This window comes from Nuphar pumila, chromosome 6 (assembly GCF_984573655.1).
Source record: "Nuphar pumila chromosome 6, dmNupPumi1.hap1.1, whole genome shotgun sequence".
In the NCBI taxonomy this organism is placed as follows: domain Eukaryota; kingdom Viridiplantae; phylum Streptophyta; class Magnoliopsida; order Nymphaeales; family Nymphaeaceae; genus Nuphar; species Nuphar pumila.
The window spans coordinates 126,115,341-126,141,344 of NC_143254.1; the positions used below are offsets into that span (position 1 = coordinate 126,115,341).

Sequence of the window (26,004 nt, forward strand, 5' to 3'; positions counted from 1 at the left end):
GATTCAAGTTGTGTGCTACACAAGAAGTCTAAAAAATATGAAAATACTCACTCTCCAAACTCAATGTTGCCCTTTTACAAACTGAAGCGTTGTTTGTGATGATTTGTACTACTTTCTGATGACCCACTTCTTTTATTACTTCTATAAACAACCCCTTCAAATACTCAGCATTTTTATATTCCCCAAATGCATCAACTGCTTTCAAGAATACTGAGTCACTAAGCGAAGAAGCAATGAAATCGATTAATGGACACCTTTGAATTTTTGTCCACCCATCATAAACAATGGAAACTTCATTTTGCCCCATGAATATTTTTTAATCTCTAGCAATCTCTCAATATTTGCCCTCTCTTCTGCAAGAAGTGTGGTTCGTATTTTTTCTGAGCTTGAAGGTACATAGTTACTTAAACTATAATTTGCCAAAGAAGTAATTAAATGGGAGTGAACTAGAATAAAAAAACCTCCCTACTTTTCTATCTATCTCCTATCTTCCATACATATTGAATGATGCTTGTATCGTTCATCTTCCTCTACCTCCTACATCCACTTTTCTTTTCTTTTCAGTATCTTCTTGGTGGCTTAAAACTAACACACTAATTGCACAAGAATCACTCATTGTCTTCCTCTTCTCATATTCTTTTTATATTTTCTTGTATTGTCTTTGCATTGCCTCATCAACTCTTCTGCATCCTGAAATGCCATGTCATGGTATCTTCAACAAATGAGCATTAAATCTTGTGTAAGACCCAATAAAATCTTTTTCACAGAGCTTGCAACGAAATCCCTTGTGTCCACCACCTCCTCCAGTTTTTGCAAGTTTATCTACATATACCCATAGTGACCCCCATTATTACTCCAACTACAATTATCAGCAACACTAGCAGCAAAACTCACGTGTAGGGATGAGGATGATGCAAGTCATTTTCCTTTATCAGTCATTTTTGTCCTGAAAATACAAAAAAAATTATATTAAAATCAATTATGCATACAATCAAGATTGATAATATTGAGTGCAAGGTCAATAACATATACAATAAGTTCTAAAAAATATAGTAGTAGTATGTATAAATAAATACAGAAAGGTACGAGAAAAATATATAACAATAACATTAATGCAAAGTGAACACTCCTAAGCATAGGATTATAAAATATATATATATATAAGTGTAGAGTCTGTAAACATATTTTTCACTTAACATGCATTAAATTAGATATCTTTAGTTTTATGATTTTATCATGTTTAAATGGGTTTCTAAAGAGATCCAATTAAAATTAACAGTCTATATTACAGCAAAACTTTATGATAAAAAATCAAATGTTTTGGTTGAATTAATTCAATATCAAAGCACATTTTCTATTAACAAGCCATGATAAACGTATCTACAATACATGCATGTTCGGATTTAGGAAAAACACCAACAACTATGCTTTCTTTTTTAATTGGTGTGTGTGTGTCACAAATATCACCCACATTTTGAAAATATTGCGAAAACAAAAAAAATACTATTTATTATTTTTAAAATATTATCTATTTATTGCTAAATTAATTTAATCCAAAGCATGTTGATTACTGACTAAGCATAAGCATTAAACACATCACATGCAAATAAGAGTTTTAAAGGAATTTGAAATATATATATATATATATGAGAACCGCATATATTAGGCCTCATTTCTCGTTTTGCCCCATTCTGCCCCATAGTTTTGAAGTGTCTTATGATAGATCTGGACCATTAGATGTGTTTAGCATGCTAGAATAAGTGAGAATCGACTCTTGGATCATGATTTTTTGATGAAAAATATATATTTTTTACCTATGAGCAAAAAAAACTGTCAACAAAAAAAACCTATATACAGGACAGATTCCGGTGATCTAAAATACACATCTATCCTACCAGAAGCTCGAGGGGATTGAAACAGTTTTGGAGTGAGAGATTGAGAGACGAGGAGAGAGAGTGATTGAAGGAGAGAATGAGAGACAATGTGTACCGGAAGCTCGAGGTCGTTGACAGCGTCGGGGTCGGGAGACGAGTCATAGCATCGGCTTCATGAGAGGTCGTCGCCGACATCGGGGTCAGGAAATTGCAGTGTTAGTTTTAGAAGGAGAGGTCGGGAGGATTGGGGCAAAAAAAATTGCCCTAATCCTCCTCTCCTCAACCCATTTCATTCGGCAAATTTTTTTTTAAGTCCAAAAGTTGGATATAAATGACTGTGGGTGCATTGACCGCACCTAAGGTCGGGTTGACCGCACCGGGTGTCGGGTGCCGCACTCGCACGCACACCCGTGTCGCGTCGCGTCGATATGGGTGCAACACCTGGTTGGCCGAAACCCTGTGACATAGATTAAGAATTTTGTTGTCAACCACCATCATGCTAGTGTCATATTTAATAAGCATTCTGATCTGAAATTGTTGAAGGTCACAGAAACATGTTTTGTGTCCATCATTGTGATAGTGAAAAGGATAAAAGTCAAGAATAATTTAGTTAATATAGTTACTGATGAGAATTAGATATTCTATCGTGATGATGATGTTGTCAAGGATCAAGAAATTAAGAAATTTATTATTGATAATGGGTTTTGAGATAGAGTCACATATTTTCTTGAGTTTACACAACCTATTTGAGAAATGCTGAGAGAAGTTGTTAAGGATGAGCCCATACTTCACAAAGTTTATGAAATATGGGATAATATGATTGAGAAAAAAAATCTTGCATTAGATGATTCAGAATTTTTTAATCATATTCATTTAATTTTAGTCAGAAGATGGGATAAGAGCAACACTCATTTGCATTGCATGGTACATTCTCTTAATCAAAAATATTATACAAAGAAGTGGCAGGAAGGTGGTGTTAACTGTGTCTCTCTAAATTTAGACCCAGAGCTATCAAGGCATAGAAATGTGTGTATAGCAAGACTTTATCGAGAATCATATATTTTAAATTAAGTCACAGAAGAGTTTAAAAAAAAATCATCTTCTAGGTTATATGGACAGGCATTAATAGAAAGAGAAAAAGAGAATATATATTTAAAAAAAATTCATCTTCTAGGTTATATGAACAGACATTAATAGCAACAGAAAAAGAGAATATAGATCATATCACATGGTGGTCAACATATAGATCAGAAACACATCTTCTCCAACGTCTTGCATTGAGGTTGCTATCCTATCCTGCTAGTTCATCTTGTTGTGAAAGAAATTGAAGGACATATTCTCAAATCGACAACATGAAGATAAACAAACTCACCAGCAAGCATACAGAGGATTTAATGTATGTTTATTTTAATTTTAATCTTTAATTACTTTCGCAAACCAATGAAGAATACAGGTACTAATTACTCTCTTAGTTATTTGACTATTTATTAGTTTTTTCATTTAAATATGCAAGTATTTAATATTTTCAAATTGGGTTTGTAATGCAAACAAGGATCATCCAAGTTTTGGGATGTAAACCCAAAAAGAGTATGACTTAGAGGGAGAGCATTATTTTAACATTACAAACATGAACTTTTATAGCCTACTTTTCCTTCTTACGATGAATTTGATGATGAAGCAAAAAATTATTAGGATCATTACCTCATGGTCATTGTGTAAGATATACTTTTGGTATGTAATTATGCATTGTTTGCTTCTTTTATTGGTATACAGTATAATTTACATTTTTTCTGCTTTACTTGTTTGATTGTTTTCATCATATATTTAGGTTGATTTGATTGTAGTGTTAGTTTTTATGAAGAATAGAATTGTAGATTGTTAATTTGATTTATTGCATGCACGATGGATTGATGATATTATAATAATTGTTTTTTATTTTATTAGTGTTACCGTTAACTGTTAAAAATTATATATATAATTATATATATACCCTCTCGCACCCCTGCACCCAAGTTTTTTTTAATAGCCGCATCGCCGCACCCGCACCTATGTGACATAGCTCTTGGCCTTTTGGGAAGACTAATGAAAAAAATGAAAACATGATGACATGGTCGTGGTTAAAGGGAAAGGAGTGACCATATATTTAATGGAAGGATGGCAAGCTCAAGATCTCATGATATCAAAATCAACCATCTCATTGGTTATCGCTGAATTCCAATAACATGTATACTAGGAAAAGCAGACTCTTTTATGTGCACTAAACCTATATCTTACTTTCCCCATCTGCAAATTTTAGCAATGCACTGCTTGCCATAGAGCTCTTGAATTAGGTAGGACAACCTGTACATTATGGTACTCTCTGTCTGGAAATTTTTGGCCATTTAAACTAATCCACATTACTTTCAGGCGTACCCAGGAATTTGCTTTTTGTTGCTTTTTCTTCCTTTGCATGAATGACTGCCTCATATGCAGGTCCTTCATATACGTGCTGTTCAGTTGCCTATAGAAGGATGCAGCCATGATAATATTTGATGCAAAACAAAGAAGAAAAAATGTTTGTACACCAAACAGGACAATGTACACTAGCATATGGATTATCAGTTTCTCAAACAATCATAAGGCCCATAAAGAAATACAAAATGCCAAGAAGAACAAGAAAAGAGCAAGAAATAACTTTGCATTGTTTTCCAGTAACAAATTTCCCTTTACTATTATCAAATGAATAAACATAGAAACAAGGGAACATATAGAAACATAGAACTAGCACAAAACCAGAGAAGTGAAACAAGACCACAAGTTACCTTAAACATTAGCAGAGGTGAACCACTTGTTGAAGTGGTTGGCCGATCCAAAGCGCCATATAAAGCTTCTGAAAGTGAACAAGCAGCCAATGCACCAACTGGGTGACCACCAATTCTGGTACTCACACATTTCTTTTGTTCTTTAGGAGGTGATACACCTGAAGGATTGAAATCTTTCTCTAGGTAACATGCCCCATCATTTTGATGCGGAGTGTACTCATAGTTCTTGTAGGAAAATTGTATCACCTGATTCCCGTATGCACTTCTGACTGTTCCATCATAACAAACAAGAAGATCTCGCATGTAGAACATAAGCTTTCTAGACAGAGTCCCAGGCACATCAGCGTTATCACTGAAACTGCCACCACGGATAGATGATGAATGCATAAGACACTCCAAAGGGTTTAAACCCATAAGAAATGAGCTCCTAACAACAGCAAATGGTGTGTGTTCATTACTGCAATCAATGTGACCTTCAGCACATGGATGCAGCTGAGAAGCCTTCAACAGACTCCACTGAGAATCAGGAAGCCCAAATCGAACACTATACGAAGAAGCATCTCTTATTGATTGCAACCCAAGACAAGCACCCTGTTGAACAAGTTTCTGAATGCTCCCATTACAACCAGCTCCTACCATCATCAACATGGAGTTCTTCTTATCAGCATGTTCAAGGATGACTTTTACAATATCATGATACATTCTCTTGAAGGCATGCCCAAAATCTTGACTCAAGCTAGGGAGGTTTCTATTTGAAGTAGCACTTTTAGCAAATACTCTGTATTTGCTATCAGCAATTGCAGTATCACATTCAACTTCAGACTTCATGATCAAATGTGTAATATAAGATATATATTCTGCATCTGCAAGCCCACAATTTACTTCTTCCATCATCTTAACTCTTGACAACATGTTAGGAGATAGATATACATCTAATAGAGAAACACTTAACCCAGTATCTGATATCCATTGAGAAAGAGCTCCTTGGGCATAAAAAAGATAGTCAAGAATAACAGAGGGCCCACCTTCAAATAAATGAGAAATAAGACTGCTACCAGAATTACGAAGCCAGCCAGAATCTTGTGAAGATATTAGAAGCTCACCGCTGGAGATTAAGATACCATTTGTACCATTACTGTATTTTAAATTTGATGGCAGAAGCATGCTGAAGAATTGCTCCCCTGTCCAACAAGAGCCATTCAGTCGTGGTGCTTTCACAATTGCTGGTTCTTCCAAAGGTCCAGGACAATACATGCTCAATTGCTGAATTTGAACCTTATCAAACAAGATTCCACATTTGGTTACCATATGGGCTGCAGTCAGACTATCATTGCTCAAGGAAACAATTGCTTGACCATTTTGTCCATTTACTAACTGCCTGTCCAAAGCCATAAGTTCCTGCAACTCTACCCTAGCATTAATTGACTGTGGAACAAACCCATGAAGACAGTCTCCATCAAAATCTCCAGAAAAAGGTGCACAGCAGAGGGGATTTATTGAAACTACAGACTTCAAAGGAAGCACTCTTACTGTGAATGCAATTAGAGAATGTTGATGAACAGATGGAGGTCTGTTCACCAATACCACATCCAAATCTTTAAGACTTCTATATAGCATATCACCCACTTGAAGACTGCTCATGCTATGTACAGGAACTAAACGTCCATTTCTTCGAACATGGAAGTCAGCCTTCTGATGAAGGCAAGTTTCAACGTGTGTCTTCAACAGCTTCCAGTTGACTAAATTAACATGTAATGGAACCATGAGCTTTTGAGAAATCTCAACTGGAATGCCAATCTCATGCAGATGAAGACGTGGGTCACCAATCACAGTCATGCGAAATGCAAAATCAGAACGTTTACCAAGAACAACTTCTTTCATCCATCTCAAACCCGAATTGCAAGTACCAGGATCTGGGATTGAAGATGTTCTGGTACTTAACTGCAAAGATGCAAATATAACCATAACAAGAGTGCATTGGAAATACAGGAGAGCAGCAAAGCTTACAAGGAGACCAGCATAAATGAACATATATCCCTTGCCTTGGATGCATTGAAGCAGTCTAGTGCCAAATTTCCTACAACACGTACAATGTCTTCCTTTACATGAGACAAACTGAGCCCATTAACTAGCCTTTTGTAGGTCCTTGTGCGTTCATCCTGTTTCAGTCCATATGTCAAAAGCAGAATAAGACATGTGAAACAGGAAAAAACAAAAAAGCCAGACAGCTATTCCAGGAAAACAAAACCAAAACTTCCACAATAAGCAGACAATGGTAGGCATAATACAAAGGAGAACATACTCACAGTCATCAATGCTGGTCCAACAATGTATGAGTTTGACACCTCCACTATACGGTGACGGTTTGGAGTAACAGGGATAGATGATAGGAATAGATATTCTCGGTTTTGAATAAATTTCTGCACGAATGCTGGATCCAGGTCTTTCAATAAACAAAAGGCCTGGATAAACTCAAATATAAACACCATTGGACTAAATGAAAGAGAATACAAAATATGAACCATGAACTCTGAACTAATTTACACAACCACCTAAGAGAAAAAGCAACACATCCCTAACAAGCATAAAATCTGAAAAAAATGGTGCAGTTAATCTACAACTACAAAACTCCGAATATACATAAAAGAAGGATGCCTACTTAACAGACAAATAAAATATTAAAATTAGAGGGGAAAAAAGAACCTTTGTGATGAAAAGGAAGAAAAAAAAAAGAGTCAAATTATCATGACAAATCAAGAATAAATGCAACTGAAAGACTTCTACATGTTTTTGGATCGCTTATAATGTTAATTATAACTGAAAACAAGGATATTATTTTCAATAACACTGATATAACCACTTGAGAAAAGAAATCAAAAAAGTACCTGATAAGGAGAAAGAAACCTTTTAATAAGATTTTTATCATGAATTTCTATGGGTGAATCAGCCGGGACAAAATCCCAATAATCATTAGCCAACATGCCATCTTTCACCTCCATCATGATTCCCATGCATTTCCTTCCATTTATGTCTTTTGAAGTGCACTTAAAGGTAGGAAGTGGATACAGCTGCTTCATCGGATAACCTTCATTCTGCAGCAACATTTTGGGAACTATATTAAGAGGGACGAAATGTAGGTAGAAATAAAGCATTTTACAAAACTTACGTCACAGTATTTGCAATAACAATCACTTGATTTTTCGGCTTCTCTCTTTGTTGAGCCTTTTCGCAATCCCTGGCACATCATAAAAAAAAAGGATACCAATAAAATCATCAGAAGGATTGGCATGCAACAAAAGAAAAGTGCTATGACAACTGGTGAAATAAGTGCATCCTTACAACACAAGCACGTCTAATAACATATGCATTTTATTCTAAATATTGCAAAAGAAAGTCAGTTTTCCAGATATACTGCAATCAATGGTTCAAATAAACAAAAGACGTATATAAGGGAATATACTATAAGAGCATCAAAGTAGGATTAAACCAGTGAACTGGACCAAATGTATTTAAATACCATAGTAAGAAAAGAATTACCATATACTACCAAATCTGAACCTTCTTTATTCCTTTGGTGTAAGAAAAGTTTGTGAATCCAACTAGCTGGGTTGATGAAAAATTCCATTACCTTGTAATTTTTTGCTCAATCATGTGAAAAATCATGATGAATGCACCAGATGAACCAATTTTCATTCTCGCAGCATTTGGGTGGTTTAGATGTTGAAATCAATAAACCAATTGCCCGAAGCAACATTTGGAGAATGTATTTAAAAACTGAGTGTTCACCCTCAAAATATTAACTACAAAATTTTTAGAATATCCATAACAATTTCTCGTATATCAACAACTTACACATGTTATAGAGGTGCAAACTATGTCATACAGATACTCCATATGGACTCCCATTCTATGTCCCCCTCTATGCTAGTCATAATGAAACTTCATAAAAATGGGCCTGTCCCAATATCCGCAGCCATATCCGTGTGACATAAAGTGCAAAAATGCTCTAGATTTGGCCAAATTTGTCCAAATTATTAATAAATTTTCAAAATAAATATGCCTGACTTTTTCAGCATTTAAACATCAGAACCTAGCAAACAACAGTGAAGGAAATTTTAAGATAACTTGTAACATTAATACGGATATTTTCCAGGGAACATTTCTGATACTTGAACATTCAATGGTGTCAGTATAAGAAAAGAGATAAGAGGTCTCCAACATAGTTCTATCCAAGTACTAGGCAAATAGAAAATCCAACTCATTGTCGTAAAGACATGATACAGGCCATATGTTCTACAACAACTTATAATATTAGTTGTATTGAGCAAGTGGATGGAAAAGCCGAAGCTTGCAATTAATCATAGGGTACTCACCGAAGTACCATCCGTATTGTCCTTTCTCCTCTTGAGACGCTTACAACTGGGACAAATTTTCTTCAATATCTGCACTATTTCACGAACTGAAGCTGGATGATAGATAGTGGCAGGCAATTGAACGAAGCCATAGTGTCCTGAAATTCATTTACACTCATCATACAATTATGATGCCAGTATGTTCCAAAGGTAAATGACAAAGATTAAGCAAGTCAAGCAAGCTATTAAAGACATTAAAGGCTCACCATCACAAAATTTGATGTCAGACGAGCCACATGTGGTGCATGCGCTGGAAGAAGGATTTGGTACACCTAACTTAGGATCACATACATCATTTACATCTCTAACTGGTGTGACAGAAAATTTTACCTGAAAGAAGACATCCAAAAAGGATGAACAAAGCAACTAAATATAAAGTCCAGTTATTCCTTAATTTTAAAGAAAAGAAAATGCAGATTGGCTTACATCATAAAATCTATAGTTTTCTCCATAGAAGCAAGGAAGGACACATCTTCACAAATCCTCATATGTAAAACTAGAATTAAAAATACTACTAGAAAACACCACAACAAAAAAGAGTTAAGATAGTATGATAACAATTCCCAATAGTCACCAATATCATTCTTGGCAGAGTTTTTCACGTGAATTTTTTTGAAAAAGTTGTCCTTGGGAAAATATCAGAAAATTGAAAAAATATAAAGAATAATAAAAAAAAGATAAAAAGTAAAAGATTTTATAGCATTTTTCTTGCAAAAATATAAAGAGACAATTAGAAAACTTTTTAAAATATAAAGAAACAAAAAAATAGAAAACAAATACTTGAATATATAAAAAAAAGGTGATTTTAAAGATCTCGAGAAATTATCGCACGATATTAAGTTCTGGCTAGCTTTTGAAAATATTGTGAAAATATCAGGAAAATATCAGCTGACCTTGAAATACTAATAATATCATGATATTCCAGACGTCAGTGATATCAATGACTATGATTATTACCACTAATTCCTGTTTCCTTTCTGACTTATATCCATGGAAGATTTTGTGCATGTGCACACTAGCATGTACCTGGTGAACTCAAATAGGCCCTATATGGTTGAATATTCAGGTGTAGGACCATAGCAGTTGGATCATGTTCCCCACTTCCAGTTCAAGATATAGCAAATTGGATGCCAATATTACAGAATTTCACAACCCACAAAACTCTTAGATATTAAAATAAGCATCATAAATTAATACAGACAAATAAAGTGTAACCAACCCAAGGTTCGCCGGCTTGTTCTTTCCAAACTTTTTCTTCAGCTAAATTATAGTTTTCAACTCTGAAAAGGGATTTATTGTTAAAATCTCAAATTTTTCCTAAAATTTTCAAGTTCGAGATTTTGGGGCATTACACTATTGTCATCTTTTCTGTCTGCAAGGAATTCAAAAACCTTAAATCTAACATGGTATCAAAGCATTGATCCAGAACTGGGCTGAAAAATCTTGGTATACTTCAAGATTTGATCTCTCTTTCCTTCAGGTAGTAGTTGATTCTTCTAATCTTCTTCTTTCTTCTCGTTTCTTCATCCATCCTCAAATGTGTGTTTCTTTTCTTGTTATTCCTTTCTCAAATCTGCTTTTCTTTTTGTTTTCTCATTCTTCCTCAAATCTGTGTTCTTTCTCTTGTTATTTCTTTCTTAAATCAAATCTGCATATTGTTTGATTTTTCCTTTCGTGAACTCTTGGGTTTGAAGTTTATTCCATAAACCCTCATTGAATCGTATTTGGGCACGATTTTCGTCTCCATCCTTATTTTATTCCTTCCTGGTCAAATCTGATCCATCAGACCTGAGAATCAGATTGACATCATTTTAAATCCCATGTTTTTTTAATTTGTGATAATCATGAAAATTCAATTCAACTGCCGGTCCCAAGCCCGGATAAAGGAGGAGGGTTGCGGTAGGCCTGTGACAGCCAGCATAAAAACTTTGTCATATCCTATGAAAATGAACCAATATGAGAATTTCGTTGGGGCGTTCCCTACTGAGCGACGCGCTGTACTCTCTAGGCCCGGAGGCAGTGATAAATGTGCAAGGGTTGCTAGGTCGTCGCCCAGAAGCGACGCGTCACACCGGCGCCCGGGTGTGGTGTCAAATAGGCAAGGGTTCCCTCACTTTGTTGGACGGGTGGGGGTAAAGAAGTTAGTCCAAGACCATAAAATTAGGTTAGCCACTTGGAACATAGGGTCTTTAACTGGTAAGTTGGTAGAGTTAGTAGATGTTATGTGTAGGAGAAAGATTGATATTTTATGTCTTCAAGAGACCAAATGGGTAGGTGAGAAAGCTAAAGTGATAGAACCTTGGGGATATAAGATTTGGTATACAGGAATAAATAGGAATAGGAATGGAGTAGGGATTGCTATGAGTCGTCAGTTTATAGATAATGTAGTTGAGGTCCGTAGGAAGGGTGATAGAATTTTACTTATTAAATTAGTATTAGGTACGGATATTATTAATATTATTAGTGTTTATGCACCTCAAGTAGGTTTAGATGATTCCATTAAGCATCAATTTTGGGAAGATTTAGATGGAGTAGTACAAGAGACATCTTATGGAGAAAAGCTTTTCATCGGCGGTGACCTTAATGGACATGTAGGCATTAGTAGGGATGGATTTGAGAATATCCATGGAGGCTATGGTATAGGAGAAAGAAATGAAAGTGGAGAAAGGATTTTAGATTTTTGTTTGTCCTATGATATGATCTTAGCAAACACTTGGTTTAGGAAGAGGGAGTCTCACCTAGTAACATTTAAAAGTGGGGTTAATACGAGTCAGATAGATTTTTTTCCTACTTAGAAAGAGTGATAGGGGTTGTTGCATCGATTGTAAGGTTATACCAGGAGAAAGTGTAGCTACACAACATAGAGTCTTAATTTTAGATCTTAGAATTAGACAATGCCGCAAAAGGGATAGACATAGGATAGATCCTAGAATTAAGTGGTGGGCACTGAAAGGAGCTAAACAAGGAATGTTTGTAGCGCAGGTAGTTAAGGAAGTTGATTGGTGTCTCGAGGAGGATTCAGAATCAATGTGGAATAAGATAGCGGGTGGTATGAGAAAAGTAGCTAAGGAGGTATTGGGTGAGTCTAAAGGCGGTGCACCACTAGGTAAGGATACATCATGGTGGAACGAGGATGTCAAATTAGCTATTAAGGTTAAAAGAGAGTGTTATAGAAATCTAAGTAAGAGTCGTGATAATGAGAATTTGGAGAAGTATATGATAGCAAAGAAGGAAGCTAAAAAAGTTGTTCGAAACGCGAGGGCTAAGGTATATAAGGAGGTTTATGACAAGTTGGATACCAAAGAAGGCGAGAAGGATATTTATAGGCTTGCAAAGATGAGAGATAGGAAATCGAAGGATTTGGGTATGGTTAGATGTATCAAAGATGAAACGCAAAGGGTTTTAGTCAAAGATGAGGAGATTAAGGAGAGATGGAAAGATTATTTTGATAAGCTATTTAATGATAGTCATGCTCAAGATCTTGGAGACTTCTCCATTCCTTTTCATGAGATAAATCGTGACTTCATGCGCAAGATTCAAAAGAAAGAAATTGCAGAGGCTTTGAAGAAAATGAAATCAAGAAGGGCAGTTGGCCCAGATGGTATACCTATCGAGGCTTGGAAATGCTTGGGAGAGAAAGGTTTAGAATGGTTGACAAATCTTTTTAACTTGATTTGGCGAACAAATAAGATGCCTAATGAGTGGAGGAAGAGTACTTTGGTGCCTTTATATAAGAATAAGGGTGATATACAAGATTGCACAAACTATCGTGGTATAAAACTCATGAGTCATACTATGAAACTTTGGGAGAGGGTGATTGAGTCTAGGTTGAGGAAGGTTGTCATGATATCGGAGAATCAATTTGGTTTTATGCCTGGAAGATCAACTATGGAAGCTATACATCTTCTTAGACAACTTATTGAAAGATATAGAGAGAGGAACAAAGATTTGCATATGGTTTTTATTGATTTAGAGAAGGCATACGATAGAGTACCTAGGGACGTTCTCTGGTGGACAATGATGAAGAAAGGTGTTTCTCTCAAGTACATTAGTATAATTAAAGATATGTATGAAGGAGTAGTAACCAATGTCCGCACTTGTGGAGGGGTGACAACCAATTTTCCGATAACGGTTGGGTTACATCAAGGATCTGCTTTAAGCCCTTTCCTATTTGCGATAGTGATGGATGAGCTTACGAGATCAATTCAAGAAAATGTACCGTGGTGTATGTTGTTTGCTGATGATATTGTTTTGATTGATGAGTCTAGAGCTGGGGTTAATGCTAAGTTAGAATTATGGAGACAGACATTGGAAGCTAGAGGTTTTAAGTTGAGTAAGAGTAAGACTGAATATATGGAATGTCGGTTTAGTAAGCAACGAAGTAGTGATGGGAGTGTAGTGAAGCTTGGTGAGCAAGATATACCGGTGAATGATTATTTCAAATATTTGGGATCCATCATTCAAAAGTATGGAGAAATTGATGGAGATGTAAATCATAGGATAAAGGTTGGGTGGATGAAATGGAAAAGTGCTACTGGAGTGCTGTGCGATCGTAGAATGCCATTGCGGTTGAAGGGAAAGTTTTATAGGACGACTATTAGACCCGCTTTACTATATGGTACGGAATGTTGGGCTGCCAAGAGACATCATATTCAAAAAATGAGTGTAGCTGAGATGCGGATGCTTAGATGGATGTGTGGAAATACAATAAAAGATAAGATTCGGAACGAAGAGATACGTAAGAAGGTAGGTGTTGCACCCATTGAAAATAAGATGCGAGAGAATCGTTTACGGTGGTTTGGACATATTCGGCGAAGGCCTAATGATGCTCCAGTTAGAAGGTTGGAGAAATGGGAAAATATATTAGTTAAAAGAGGTCGGGGTAGGCCTAGGAAGACTTGGATGGAGATGATAGGAAAGGATATGAATGCTTTGAACCTCACCGAGGACATGGCGTTGGATAGAAATGATTGGAGGAAAAGGATTCATGTGGAAGACCCAAAATGAATTTCTTTTTTGGTTCATATCGCTGACCCCAATTGTTTTGGGATGAAGGCGTAGTTGTTGTTGTTGTTGTTGTATGAAAATTCAATTCAAAGTTGATCCTGATATGTGAGCTTGCTAAAAAAATTATTTGTGGCAACTACCTTTGATTGCTAAGTTCACGTTTTGTTCTTTAAAAAAAAAACGTGACAGATCATTGCTTCTTATTGTTGTTGATCTCATGTATTCTCTTTGCTGAGTAATATTGTTTCTTATTGCTCATTAGCCGCCCTAATTCAACCCTTTTGTATCATACCCTCGTTCATTCTTCATGGATTCAAGTTCTTCTCTGGGGTCTATCTCAGCCAATTTTCTCAGTCAATTGATTTCTGAAAAATTAAATAATTCCAACTATCTTACCTGAAAAAGATAGATTGTTCCTTTTATTAGGAGCCAGATCTTGTTGGTCAACTACATGAATCAGCAGTTGCTCCATCTGAGTTTATGGTGAAAGAAGTTAAAGATGACAAAGGGCTGTCACGGCAACGAGGATCGATCATAATCTAGATTTCATCAACTGGATAAAGAAGGATCAACCTTTGATCACCTATATTATTGCCACCTTATCACATGCGATATTGGTGGGAATACCAGATGATTGCACCACCATGATGTTATGAAATACATTGCAACAAACTTGCTCTCAAATTTAAGAGGCCAAGATTATTTATCTGAAAAGAGAATTTCAGATGTTGAAAAATGAAGCATCCATGTCTATTATGGAGTATTTCAATAAAATTAAGTCTATCACAGATCAGTTAGCATTAATTGGATGTCAAATATTTGAGAAAGACAAATTTCAAAAAGCACTAGTTGGTTTTGAATCTGAGTTTCATGTGTTGTCTACAACTCCACAATATATTGGGACCGTTTCTGATTTTGATGATCTAAAGGTCAAACTCCTTAGTTATGCAATGTCAATAAAGTGGATGTCAGATACAGAAAAGAATAAAGCATATTCACATAATGTACTATTTACACGATCATTTTTAGGTTGTGGACGTAGAGGAAGACATGGTAGAGACAGAGGTTATAATCACGGAGGATCGGGAATTCTTCCGACTCTTAATATTTCTTTAAGCGAAAGTGGTGTCTCTAAATAACAACATTCCAACATGCTATATTTGCAAAAAGAAAGGCATGTAAAAGCAAAATGTTGGTTCATGGATGATCCGAGATACAATCCTGAAGCTAGAGGTAAGCCTTTGCCTACAGATCAAGGGCAGAACAAGGGAGAAAATGGCCCTAACAAGGAACTTTTATTGGCTAAATTTTTTGGATTGAGTTTCAAACAAAATGATCAGGGTATTTGCTATGTTGATTCAGGAGTTGTCAGCCATGTCACAGGTGACGCAGGTAAATTCTCTAAACTGATTCCTTATTCTGGTAAAAATAATATTAATACGGGAGATGGTAGACGTCACTACCCTATCACACATTCCGGAGATATCCTCATTCCTTTGTCTAAATCTCATCCCATCCAGTTGTTGGATGTATTGTGTTCTCCCAATATCAAAAAGAATATAGTTTTTGTTTCTAAATTTGTCGATGATACCAATTCATACATTGAATTTACTCCTTTTGTGTATGTCAAGTACCATAAAACGAGAAAGATGTTCGTTGAAAGAGAAAGATGTGGCAACATGTATGTCTTCAGAGAAGATCCCTTGATTGCCCGAGCTACATTGGATAGTCATTCGAAGCCTGAGTCCTCTGTGTGTGTCTTCAGTATTTCAAAGATAGGTCAGTCAAAGAGTTTCATGCTCGCGGACACCTCAACAAAATGGCAGTGCTGAAAGGAAGCATCGTCATATTGTGAAGAGTGTGATGTTCATGATTCATGAAAGTAAAGTTCCCATAAAACTATGGACCGAGGCATTTCATACAGTTGTTTATATTATAAAGTGATTGCCCATGAATCTTTTGCAAAATAATTCTCTTTTATGCTATTCGAAAAGCATCCAAATTACAGTGAGTTGAGGGTGTTTGATTGTGTATGTTATGTTCATGTGGACAGTCAACGGAGAAATAAATTTCAGGATAAGGCTCAAGTTTGTTGTTTTGTTTGATATGCTGATGATTATAAAGGTTATAGGTGCAATGATCCCAAGTCAAGAAAAATTAAAATATCACAGAATATTGTATTTGACGAGTGCAATTTTTTTAATGATCAGTGAATTTATCATATTTTGCAGAACAGGAATAACGTTGAAGTATATCAGCCCTCACTAGATGATAGCCCGTTTTCAGCAATGAACAATAGAGTGAAGCAGCCAAATCATGACTTTGATCAAGCATATGATGTTCAAAAGATCCTCATGTTGAATCAAGTTACAACACATAAACTAGTTCAGAGAATGCATAGACCATATCAGGTAGATTCAAAGAAGGATGTGTTTACACAAGACGCAATCAAAGCCACCAGCAGCCGGTCCTACAAGGCCAACAACAATCGTCCAATCAAGATAGTCAACTCGAGTCAATAAGAAGATCAAAGAGGGTGAGACATCTAATCAAAAGATGGGAAAGTTATGAAAATTTCAGCATTGACTTTCAGTGTTTTCTCACTCAGATTGGAAAGCAACAGGAACCCAAAACATTCAAATATGCAGTGCAATCGAATTGGTGGATAGAAGCCATGAATGAGCATGGGAAATAGTGAAAAGATCGCCTAATAAAAATGTAGTTGGCTCAAAATTGGTATATAAAATAAAATACAAGCATAATGGTACCATCGAAAGATATAAAGCTTGGCTAGTAGCAAAAGGATTCACCCAGGAGTATGGGCATGATTATGATGAAACCTTCACTCCTGTTGTTAAAATAGGCAATATTCAGATCATTATTTCTCGAGCAGTTGATCATGGGTGGAAATTAATTCAATTGGACGTAAAGAATGCATAACATGATTATAATGAAACCTTCAGTCCTATAGTTAAAATAGGCATTATTCGGATCATTCTTTCTCTAGCAGTTCATAATGAGTGAAAATTAAGTCAACTGGATATAAAGAATACATTTTTACATGGGCATCTTAAGAAAGAAGTATATATGGAGCAGCCACCGAGATATAATGAGGATGATCCAAAGGCTTATGTTTGCAGATTAAAGAGAGTCATTTATGGGTCAAGGCAAGCATCGAGATCTTGGTTTGAGAGTTTCTCGATTGCAATTCAAGGTTATGGTTTTACTCAGTCCCTATTAGATCATTCCCTCTTCATTTGCAAAGGTAACAATCTTATTACTGTGTTATTCATTAATGTTGATGATATAATTGTTACTGATAGTTGTGATGAACATCTTGAAGAAGTGAAGATTTTTGAATAAAAAGTTTAAGATGAAAGATCTTGGTCTTTTGAGGTATTTTCTTGGATAGATGTAGATTGATAGGATGATTCTCTTATTCTAACTCAGCAAAAATACATGCTGGATCTCCTAAGTAAAACGGGCATGAATGACTGTAAATCGACTGATTGGGAGCAAATGATGGAGAATTATATCACGATCCCATAAAATTTAGAAATATAGTTGGAATGTTACAATATCTTATGTTTACTCGTCCAGATATTGTTTTGTTGTTAGTCAGGTGTCGCAATTCATGCATCAACCTAGATTGTCGCACATGGAGGGCGTAAAAAGAATTCTAAGATATTTGAAGGGGACTATTGGAGATGGTTTGCTTTACAAAAAAAGGGCAACACGTGAAGATATGATGATGATCACAGTTTACTCAATGTTGATTGGGCAGGAGATCATGATGAGAGAAGGTTTGTTTTTGGATATGGTGTTTTTATTGGAAGATATCTAGCCTCATGTAGTAGGAAACAGAAGGTTATCACAAGGTCCAGTGCTGAGGCAGAATATTGTTCCATAGTTGTTGTTAATGACTTGGATCAGACACATGTATGATTTGAGAGAAGTTATTACCAAGTCACTGTTGCTATGTGATAATCAAGGTGCTATCAAGATTTCAATAAATCTCATCCAACATGAGAAGACGAAACATATATTGAAATTGATCAACATTTTATTCGTCAGAAAGTGGAGGATTAAGAGAAAAGACCAAATATATCAGGACTAAAGAACAAGTTATTGACTTATTCACAAAAGGTCGCATGAAGAACATATTTTGGTACTTAAAAAAAAGTTATCCATGGTTGATAACCATGTACAACTTGAGGGAGGCTATCTGCATGAGGTTGGGGTCAGATCGATCTAAATCTTGATCCATATCCAAATCACATTCTGGATCCAGATCACGTCTAATGTGGTCTAATATGTTTATTTTGTAAACTATGACTTATTCCTTAAATGCCCCTTATTAATATGCCTTTGATTTTACGTATTTGAGGGTATTTTAGTCATGATGTAATTTCAATTATAAAGGCAATATAAAATCATAGTGATAGACACTATTTTCCCATATTGGGAATCGTGTGTATTCAGCCCAAACCCTATCGTCATCTTTTCTCTCTGCAGGGAATTCAAAAACCATAAATCTAAGAGCTATCCCCCATTGGATTGGCTTTCATAGGAATTGGAATAAGATAAATCTACTGGGATGTGACATGATTTGGGTCCAGGTCAGATTTTCTGATCCATGCCTATATGATGGATCCATGTTTGTATTATTTGCTTTTACGTCATGTATCCCTATATGTAAAGTTTTGTTTATGTACCAGCATGGGTATTATTGTCCTGTAAATTATTTCAGTTTTCAGTATACAATGGAAAGGAATAGAGCACGACCCAGATTGGGAATTGTGTCATCATACAGCCCTAATATTCGTGTGTCATGTTCCTCTATTCTGCTGAATATTTATGGTAAACCATTAAATCTCACATGGTATCAGAGCATGTGAGATTATGGGACTAGTTACGTTCTCCTCTTGCTCACCGATATTGAGATTCCCAATCATTGCGTGATTCAATATTGTTTTCTTAAACCCATCTCTCCTTCAAATCTTCTTCAAATCATCCTCTATTTCTTGAGTATTTTTCCTTGGGTTTCTTTCTTAATATTTTTTCTTACATCCAATTCTTGTTTACATGTTGGTATTCATCACTTTCTTTGACCTATCTTGCCACACGGATTGACTGGTTATATTGTTCACGGGTGCAACTTCTGTTTATCGGGCATCTAATCTGATTCCAGATTGTATTAAGATTGTATTGTTGCTGCCACTTTTGCTAAGGTTATGAGGGATTTGTCAAAAAAAAAACGCAGATCAAGTTGTCAGTTATTTTTCTTTCGTCCGTTCACTTTGCTTTGTTCTCGGGTTATCGGGTGATTCAAAATTTAAGGGATTTTTTAGTTTGTTTTTTTTTGCTCGTGTTTCCCAAATTCTGCCCGTGAGTTTTGCAGGACTTTCAATTCATGTGGATTTTCTTCCTTGACGGTTTCTTTTACCTTCAAATGGATTCAAATTCTTCCCAATTAGCCCTTTAATCTAATTTCTTGAATCAACTTGTCTATGAAAAGTTGAACAATTCCGGCTTTTTTTTTCAACAGAGAAAGCTGGGGTTAGGCAGACCCCTACCAGTTATACAACCGTACTATTGGGATTCGAGCTTGCAACGTCCCAACACAAGGTGACGTGCACTAACTGCTCCTGCTAGACAAGCCGTTGGTAACTCCAACTTTCTTACCTGGAAGAGGTAGATCGCTTCTTTCATCAACAGTCGAGATCTTGCTGGTCATTTGGATGGATCTGTACCCATCCCACCATAATTTATTTTTTAGGAAGAGAAAGATGATAAAGGGGTTGTATAATCCACCAAGATCATTTGGAACCTTGAGTTTGTTAGATGAATGAAGCGGAATGGTAGCATATATTACCTCTACTCTTTCGCAAGAAGTATTAATTGGAATTCCAGATGACTGCACAGCACTGGATTTATGGACCAAGCTGGTCCAAACCTATCCTCAGATTTCCAAAAGTAGGGTGATGTATCTGAAGAGAGTTCCAACTTTTGAGAAAGGATCCATCTATGTCAATCTTAGAATATTTCAATAAGATAAAGAGCATCACAGATCAACAAGAACTAGTTGGATAAGTCTGAATTGGGCTTGAATTTCATGTGATCTCCACGATGTTGCAGTATCTTCCAAAACTCCCAGCTTTTGATGATTTAAAGTCTAAATTGCTTCACTATGAGATGTCAATAAAGGTGATGCTCAGGAATTTGGACAAGGAAAAATACAGATTGTCATGAAGTGGTGATCACTGATACCTCTTCAGGACGTGGTCGAAGAGGCTACCAAGGAGACTGTGGCCGTGGCAATCAAGGTTGACATGGCTTGCTGCCCATTCCCAAAATGCCTTCTTCTGCAAATGTGAATTAAAACAGAAACATTCCTACATGCTATATATGCAAGACGCCAAGGCATGTGAGAGCAAATGGTTGGTTCAAGGATGATGTTAGGTATAATCGGCAGGCACATAATAAAGTGCAAGGCAGTAATCAAAGTCAGAACAAAAGAGCAGAACAACGGATCTCAGAATGGACCGGATAAGGAGCTACTATTGGCGGCATCGGCAAGATTAAATTTAGACAGAACAACCAAGGTGTTTGGTGCATTGACTCAGCTGCAACTAGCCATGTTACAGGTGATGTAAGTTTAAGTTAGTTCCTTACTCTATAAGAACTAATATTGTTACCGAAGATGATAACTGGCATCCTATTACTCACACTCAAGTTTCAATTTCATTGAGTTGTCTAATGTCCTTTGTGTCGCTAATATCATGAAAAATATTTTGTTTGTTTTTAAATTTGTAGATGATACAAATTTTTACATCGAATTTACTCCCTCTTCTGTGTATGTCAAGGACATCCCAATGAAGATGTTCGTTGAAGGGGAACGATGTGAGAACATGTATGTCTTCAAGGAAGATCCTTAGTTGCTTGTGCTCAACAACAACAACTACGCCTTCATCCCAAAACAATTGGGGTCGGCGATATGAACCAAAAAAGAAAATCATTCTGGGTCTTCCACATGAATCCTTCTCCTCCAATCATTTCTATCCAATGCCATGTCCTCGGTGAGGTTCAAAGCATTCATATCCTTTCCTATCATCTCCATCCATGCCTTCCTAGGCCTACCCCGACCTCTTTTAACTAATATATTTTCCCATTTCTACATCCTTCTAACTGGAGCATCATTAGGCCTTCGTCGAATATGTCCAAACCACCGTAAACGATTCTCTCTCATCTTATTTTCAATGGGTGCAACGCCTACCGTCTTACGTATCTCCTCGTTCTGAATCTTATCTTTTATTGTATTTCCACACATCCACCTAAGCATACGCATCTCAGCTACACTCATTTTTTGAATATGATGTCTCTTGGCAGCCCAACATTCCGTACCATATAGTAAAGCAGGCCTAATAGTCGTCCTATAAAACTTTCCCTTCAACCGCAATGGCATTCTACGATCACACAACACTCCAGTTGCACTTTTCCATTTCATCCACCCAACCTTTATCCTATGACTTACATCTCCATCAATTTCTCCATACTTTTGAATGATGGATCCCAAATATTTGAAATAATCATTCACCGGTATTTCTTGCTCACCAAGCTTCACTACACTCCCATCACTACTTCGTTGCTTACTAAACCGACATTCCATATATTCAGTCTTACTCTTACTCAACTTAAAACCTCTAGCTTCCAATGTCTGTCTCCATAATTCTAACTTAGCATTAACCCCAGCTCTAGAGTCATCAATCAAAACAATATCATCAGCAAACAACATACACCACGGTACATTCTCTTGAATTGATCTCGTAAGCTCATCCATCACTATCGCAAATAGGAAAGGGCTTAAAGCAGATCCTTGATGTAACCCAACCGTTATCGGAAAATTGGTTGTCACTCCTCCACAAGTGCGGACATTGGTTACTACTCCTTCATACATATCTTTAATTATACTAATGTACTTGAGAGAAACACATTTCTTCATCATTATCCACCAGAGAACGCCCCTAGGTACTCTATCGTACATCTTCTCCAAATCAATAAAAACCATATTCAAATCTTTGTTCCTCTCTCTATTTCTCTCAATATCTTCAATAAGTTGTTTGTGCTCAGTTTGACCAAAATTTGAAGCACTAGTCAGCATTTTCTACGTATCTTTGATATGTCTAATTCCAATAAGTTACAAGTTTGTCATAGTCATTTGGGTCATTACAGTCGTGTCTTTATTGAAAGATTGGTTTATAGTGGTCTATTATGCAAATCAAGTTTAAATCAAGAGTCAGACATTTATATTTGTCCACGTTGTCAATTATGCAAGTCATATACTTCATTTCAGTTCTTATAATAAAAGAACTTTAGAACCTTTTGACATCATTTATTTTGATGCTTGGGGGTCTGCCCCTGTTTTATCCTCTTCGAAAAGTCGATATTATGTTATTCTCACTGATGATTATTCTCGATTTACATGGCTTTATTTTATGAAACAAAAGTCTAAAGTGTTTCATTTGTTTCATAGATTTCATGTCTTTATTCAAAATCAATTCTCTTTAGTATCCTTAACTTCCAGTGTGATTGTAATGGTGGAGGCAAACATTCATCCAAAGAATTTATTGATTACCTTCAAAATAATGGAATTAACCGTAGAATTTCTTGTCCACTGCGAACACCCCAGCAAAATGACGTGGCTGAAAGGAAGCATCGCCATATTATTGAGAGTGGTCTTTGGATGATTCATGCTGATAATATCCCAATTAAGCTTTGGACAAAAGCTTTTCATATGGCAGTGCATGTTATAAATAGGCTTCCCATGAGAATCCTTGAAAATAAATCCCCCTTTACCTCGTTTGGGAAACACTCATATTATGATGGCTTGTGGACCTTTGGTTGTGTTTGTTACATTCATGTTGATAGCACATTGATAAACAAGTTTGAGAACAAAGCTTGGGTTTGCATATTTGTTGGATATGCATACAATTAGGGGTGGCAAAATCTGACACAACCCGCCAACCCGACTCGCCAACCCGCTTCTTAGCCGGGTTCGGGTTTGGCTTAAACGGGTTCCTGTCGTAAACGGGTCGACCCGCCTAACCCGTTTATTAAATGGGTCGGGTTCGTATTAGGGGTATGCCAACCCGCCAAACCGGCTGACCCATTTAATAAACGGATTAGGCGGGCGGGTCAACCCGTTTACCCGAACTGGACCCGCCAATCCGTTTACCCGACCCCAACCCGCCCGCCAACCCGTTTACCTGACCCGCCAACCCGTTTACCCGACCCGTTTATTAAACGGGTTAACTGTGTCGTGTCGGGTTACCCGTTTAATAAATGGGTCGGGGTTGTGTTTGCCACAGCCGACCCGTTTAATAAACGGGTCGGGTTCGTGTTGAGGTATGCTGACCCGCCAACCCGACCCGATTGCCACCCCTACATACAATAAAGGTTTTAGATGTTATAATCCCAAGACAGGGAAAATCAAAATATCAAGAAATGTTAGATCTGAAAATAATTTTTTGGGTGTTTCCAATGATTAATTGTTGCAGGGCAGCAAAGATGTTGAAACTTACCAACCATGGCTGAGCATTGATCCTTTTGCATCCATAAGTCATGAAAACTTAAGTCAGGATGTTCCCTTGCCTACTACAGAAGAAATATTTCAAGATCAGCAACATGAAGAGAATCATAGGCAGAACGAAGCAAGTGGTACAAGGGACATGCCAGGGAGATTTAAGGAAGGATGTGTTTAGAAAGGGTAGAGAAGCTCACAACAACAATGAACAGCCAGAAATCAGGGAAGAAAATCAGTATCGGTTACCGCAGATAAGAAGATCCACTAATACCCAATTGAAAGATGGGTGAGCTATGAGAAATTTAGTGTTGATTTTCAGTTGTTCTTGATTCAAATTGGGAAGCAAGAAGAGCCCAAAATGTTCCACCAGACCATGAAGTCTAACAAATGGATTGAGGCTATGAACGAAGAGATGGAGGCTTTTCATGAATGTCAAACTTGGGAAATAGTTAAGCAACCATCTGATAAGAATGTTGTGGGGTCAAAATGACTTTATAAAATAAAGTATAAATCAGATTAGAGCATTGAAAGATGCAAGGTCAGGTTAGTTGCTAAAGGTTTCACTCAAAAATACGAGCAGTAGATTTTTTATAAGAAAAGGCCAAAGGAAGAAGATTTTTTTACTATTGTAGCCCATTCTGGTGCAGATTGGCCTGATAAGAGAAGGTCAATATCTGGTTATTGCCTTTTTATTGGAAAATATTTAGTCTTATGGAGCAGCAAAAAGCAAAAGGCAGTAGCTAGGTCTAACACAGAGGCTAAGTATCGATCCATGGCTAATGTGACTTCTAAAATTTTACATGGATCATATACCTTTTGAATGATTTGGGTGAAGTGATCCAACGATTCATTCTTCTTTGTGGCAATCACAGTGCAATTAAAATATGCCTAAATCCTATTCATCATAGGAAGACTAAACACATTGAAATAGATGATCATTTCATCACAAGAAAGATTGAAGATCAAGAGTTGAAGGCCAAATTTGTGAGAACAAAACATCAGTTAGTCGACCTTTTCACAAAGGGATTGACTAGACAGAGATTCTAGTTTCTAAAAGGCAAGTTGTCCATGGTAAAGGATCATGTACAACTTGAGGGATGCTATTGGGGTTTTACGTGATTTGAGTCTGGGTCAGATTATCTGATCCACGCCTACATTATGGATCCATGTTTGTATTATTTGCTTTTATGTTATGTACCCTTATATGTAAAGTTTTGTATATGTATCAGCAGGGGTATTATTGTACTGTAAATTATTTCAGTTTTGAGTATATAATGGAAAGGAATAGAGCACGACCCACATTGGGAATCATGCCATCACACAGCCCTAATATCCCTGTGTAGTCCTCTTCTATTCTGCTGAATATTTCTGGTAACCATAAAATTTCACAAAATCTGGCTTTAGTACACGGAATTTTGTTTTGTTTGGTGACCATCCATCATACCTTGCATATCTTCATGTCCATAACAGAATTGCATCTTTGATTGGGTTAAAATAAAAAAAGGAAAACAAGGATAAGCTATCCAGTGCTGAAGCAAAAAAGAAACACAACTCTTATGTGCTGCATCACCTAAACTTTTTGAACAGCTCAAGAAAATACTAATAAAGAAAGATGATGAAAAACAACCCAGTAATAATTCAGCAATTTCTTGGACTGTACAGCATGAATAACTTTCATATAGCAAAAAAATTCAAAACACCAATATGAAGATGCACTTTACAGAAAATAGAACTTGTATTCCACTTCCTTGAAAAACTAACAATGTTCACATCCAGAGAAACTTGCAACAGATACAACAAAACACCCAGTACAGTCTCCTAAACAATATTGCAGACTCAGTGCAGTTTGCAAAATGCAGTATTATGGATATCAATGACAAAATACTAAGAAAAAAGGACTATGGATAGAGACATATCCACCACTTAGAACAAGAATATCATGAGATACAGTAACGATTTATGTCATAAGCAAAAACATATCCTTCACTAATCACAACATTAACTTCATACCATATCATCCTCTGTCAACATTTCAAATCCAATATAGGCCAAGTGTCCCATTGGTGCTGATAACTCCACCACCTTCTCAGCATCCATCTAGCACAAATTTCAAGACAATGCACTATGGAAAGACATCAAATTTGAAGAACCTCCAACTTCACAAAGAACAAAGGAAAAAGAGAATTAAAATGGATGAAGAAAAAATTATGAGCCCCAGCAATCAATAAAAAGAACATAAAGCAATAAAAGATCATGAGAACTCATTTACAAATGTTGAAAGCATAGATTAAATTATGCTGGGGGCATTTCTTAATGATTTTTTACTC

At 36.4% G+C, this 26,004-nt stretch overlaps 1 protein-coding gene and 1 long non-coding RNA gene across 2 annotated transcripts; both read right to left on the reverse strand.

The window, feature by feature from the left end:
- Positions 1–4,260: 4,260 nt before the first annotated feature.
- On the reverse strand, positions 4,261–7,779 carry LOC149836093 (DNA-directed RNA polymerase IV subunit 1-like). The gene is made up of 4 exons (XM_090009703.1): positions 7,561–7,779; positions 6,718–6,834; positions 4,676–6,616; positions 4,261–4,374 (listed from the first exon to the last, which is right to left on the reverse strand). The coding sequence occupies exons 1-4, from the start codon at positions 7,777–7,779 to the stop codon at positions 4,261–4,263; spliced, it is 2,391 nt and encodes a 796-aa protein (XP_089865829.1).
- A 1,328-nt stretch (positions 7,780–9,107) lies between these two features.
- LOC149836094 (uncharacterized) lies at positions 9,108–25,731 on the reverse strand. The gene is made up of 3 exons (XR_016432394.1): positions 25,688–25,731; positions 9,294–9,417; positions 9,108–9,185 (listed from the first exon to the last, which is right to left on the reverse strand). It is a non-coding gene; the product is annotated as an uncharacterized LOC149836094 (long non-coding RNA).
- Positions 25,732–26,004: the final 273 nt, after the last annotated feature.

Excerpts from the sequence above, each read along its gene's own strand:
- LOC149836093 (XM_090009703.1), bottom strand. The coding sequence starts at position 7,779 with ATGTTGCTGCAGAATGAAGGTTATCCGATGAAGCAGCTGTATCCACTT. Across the intron at positions 6,617-6,717 it reads ACTGCTTCAATGCATCCAAG|TTAAGTACCAGAACATCTTC; the intron begins GCAAGGGATATA and ends GCATCTTTGCAG. Across the intron at positions 4,375-4,675 it reads CACCTCTGCTAATGTTTAAG|GCAACTGAACAGCACGTATA; the intron begins GTAACTTGTGGT and ends ATCCTTCTATAG.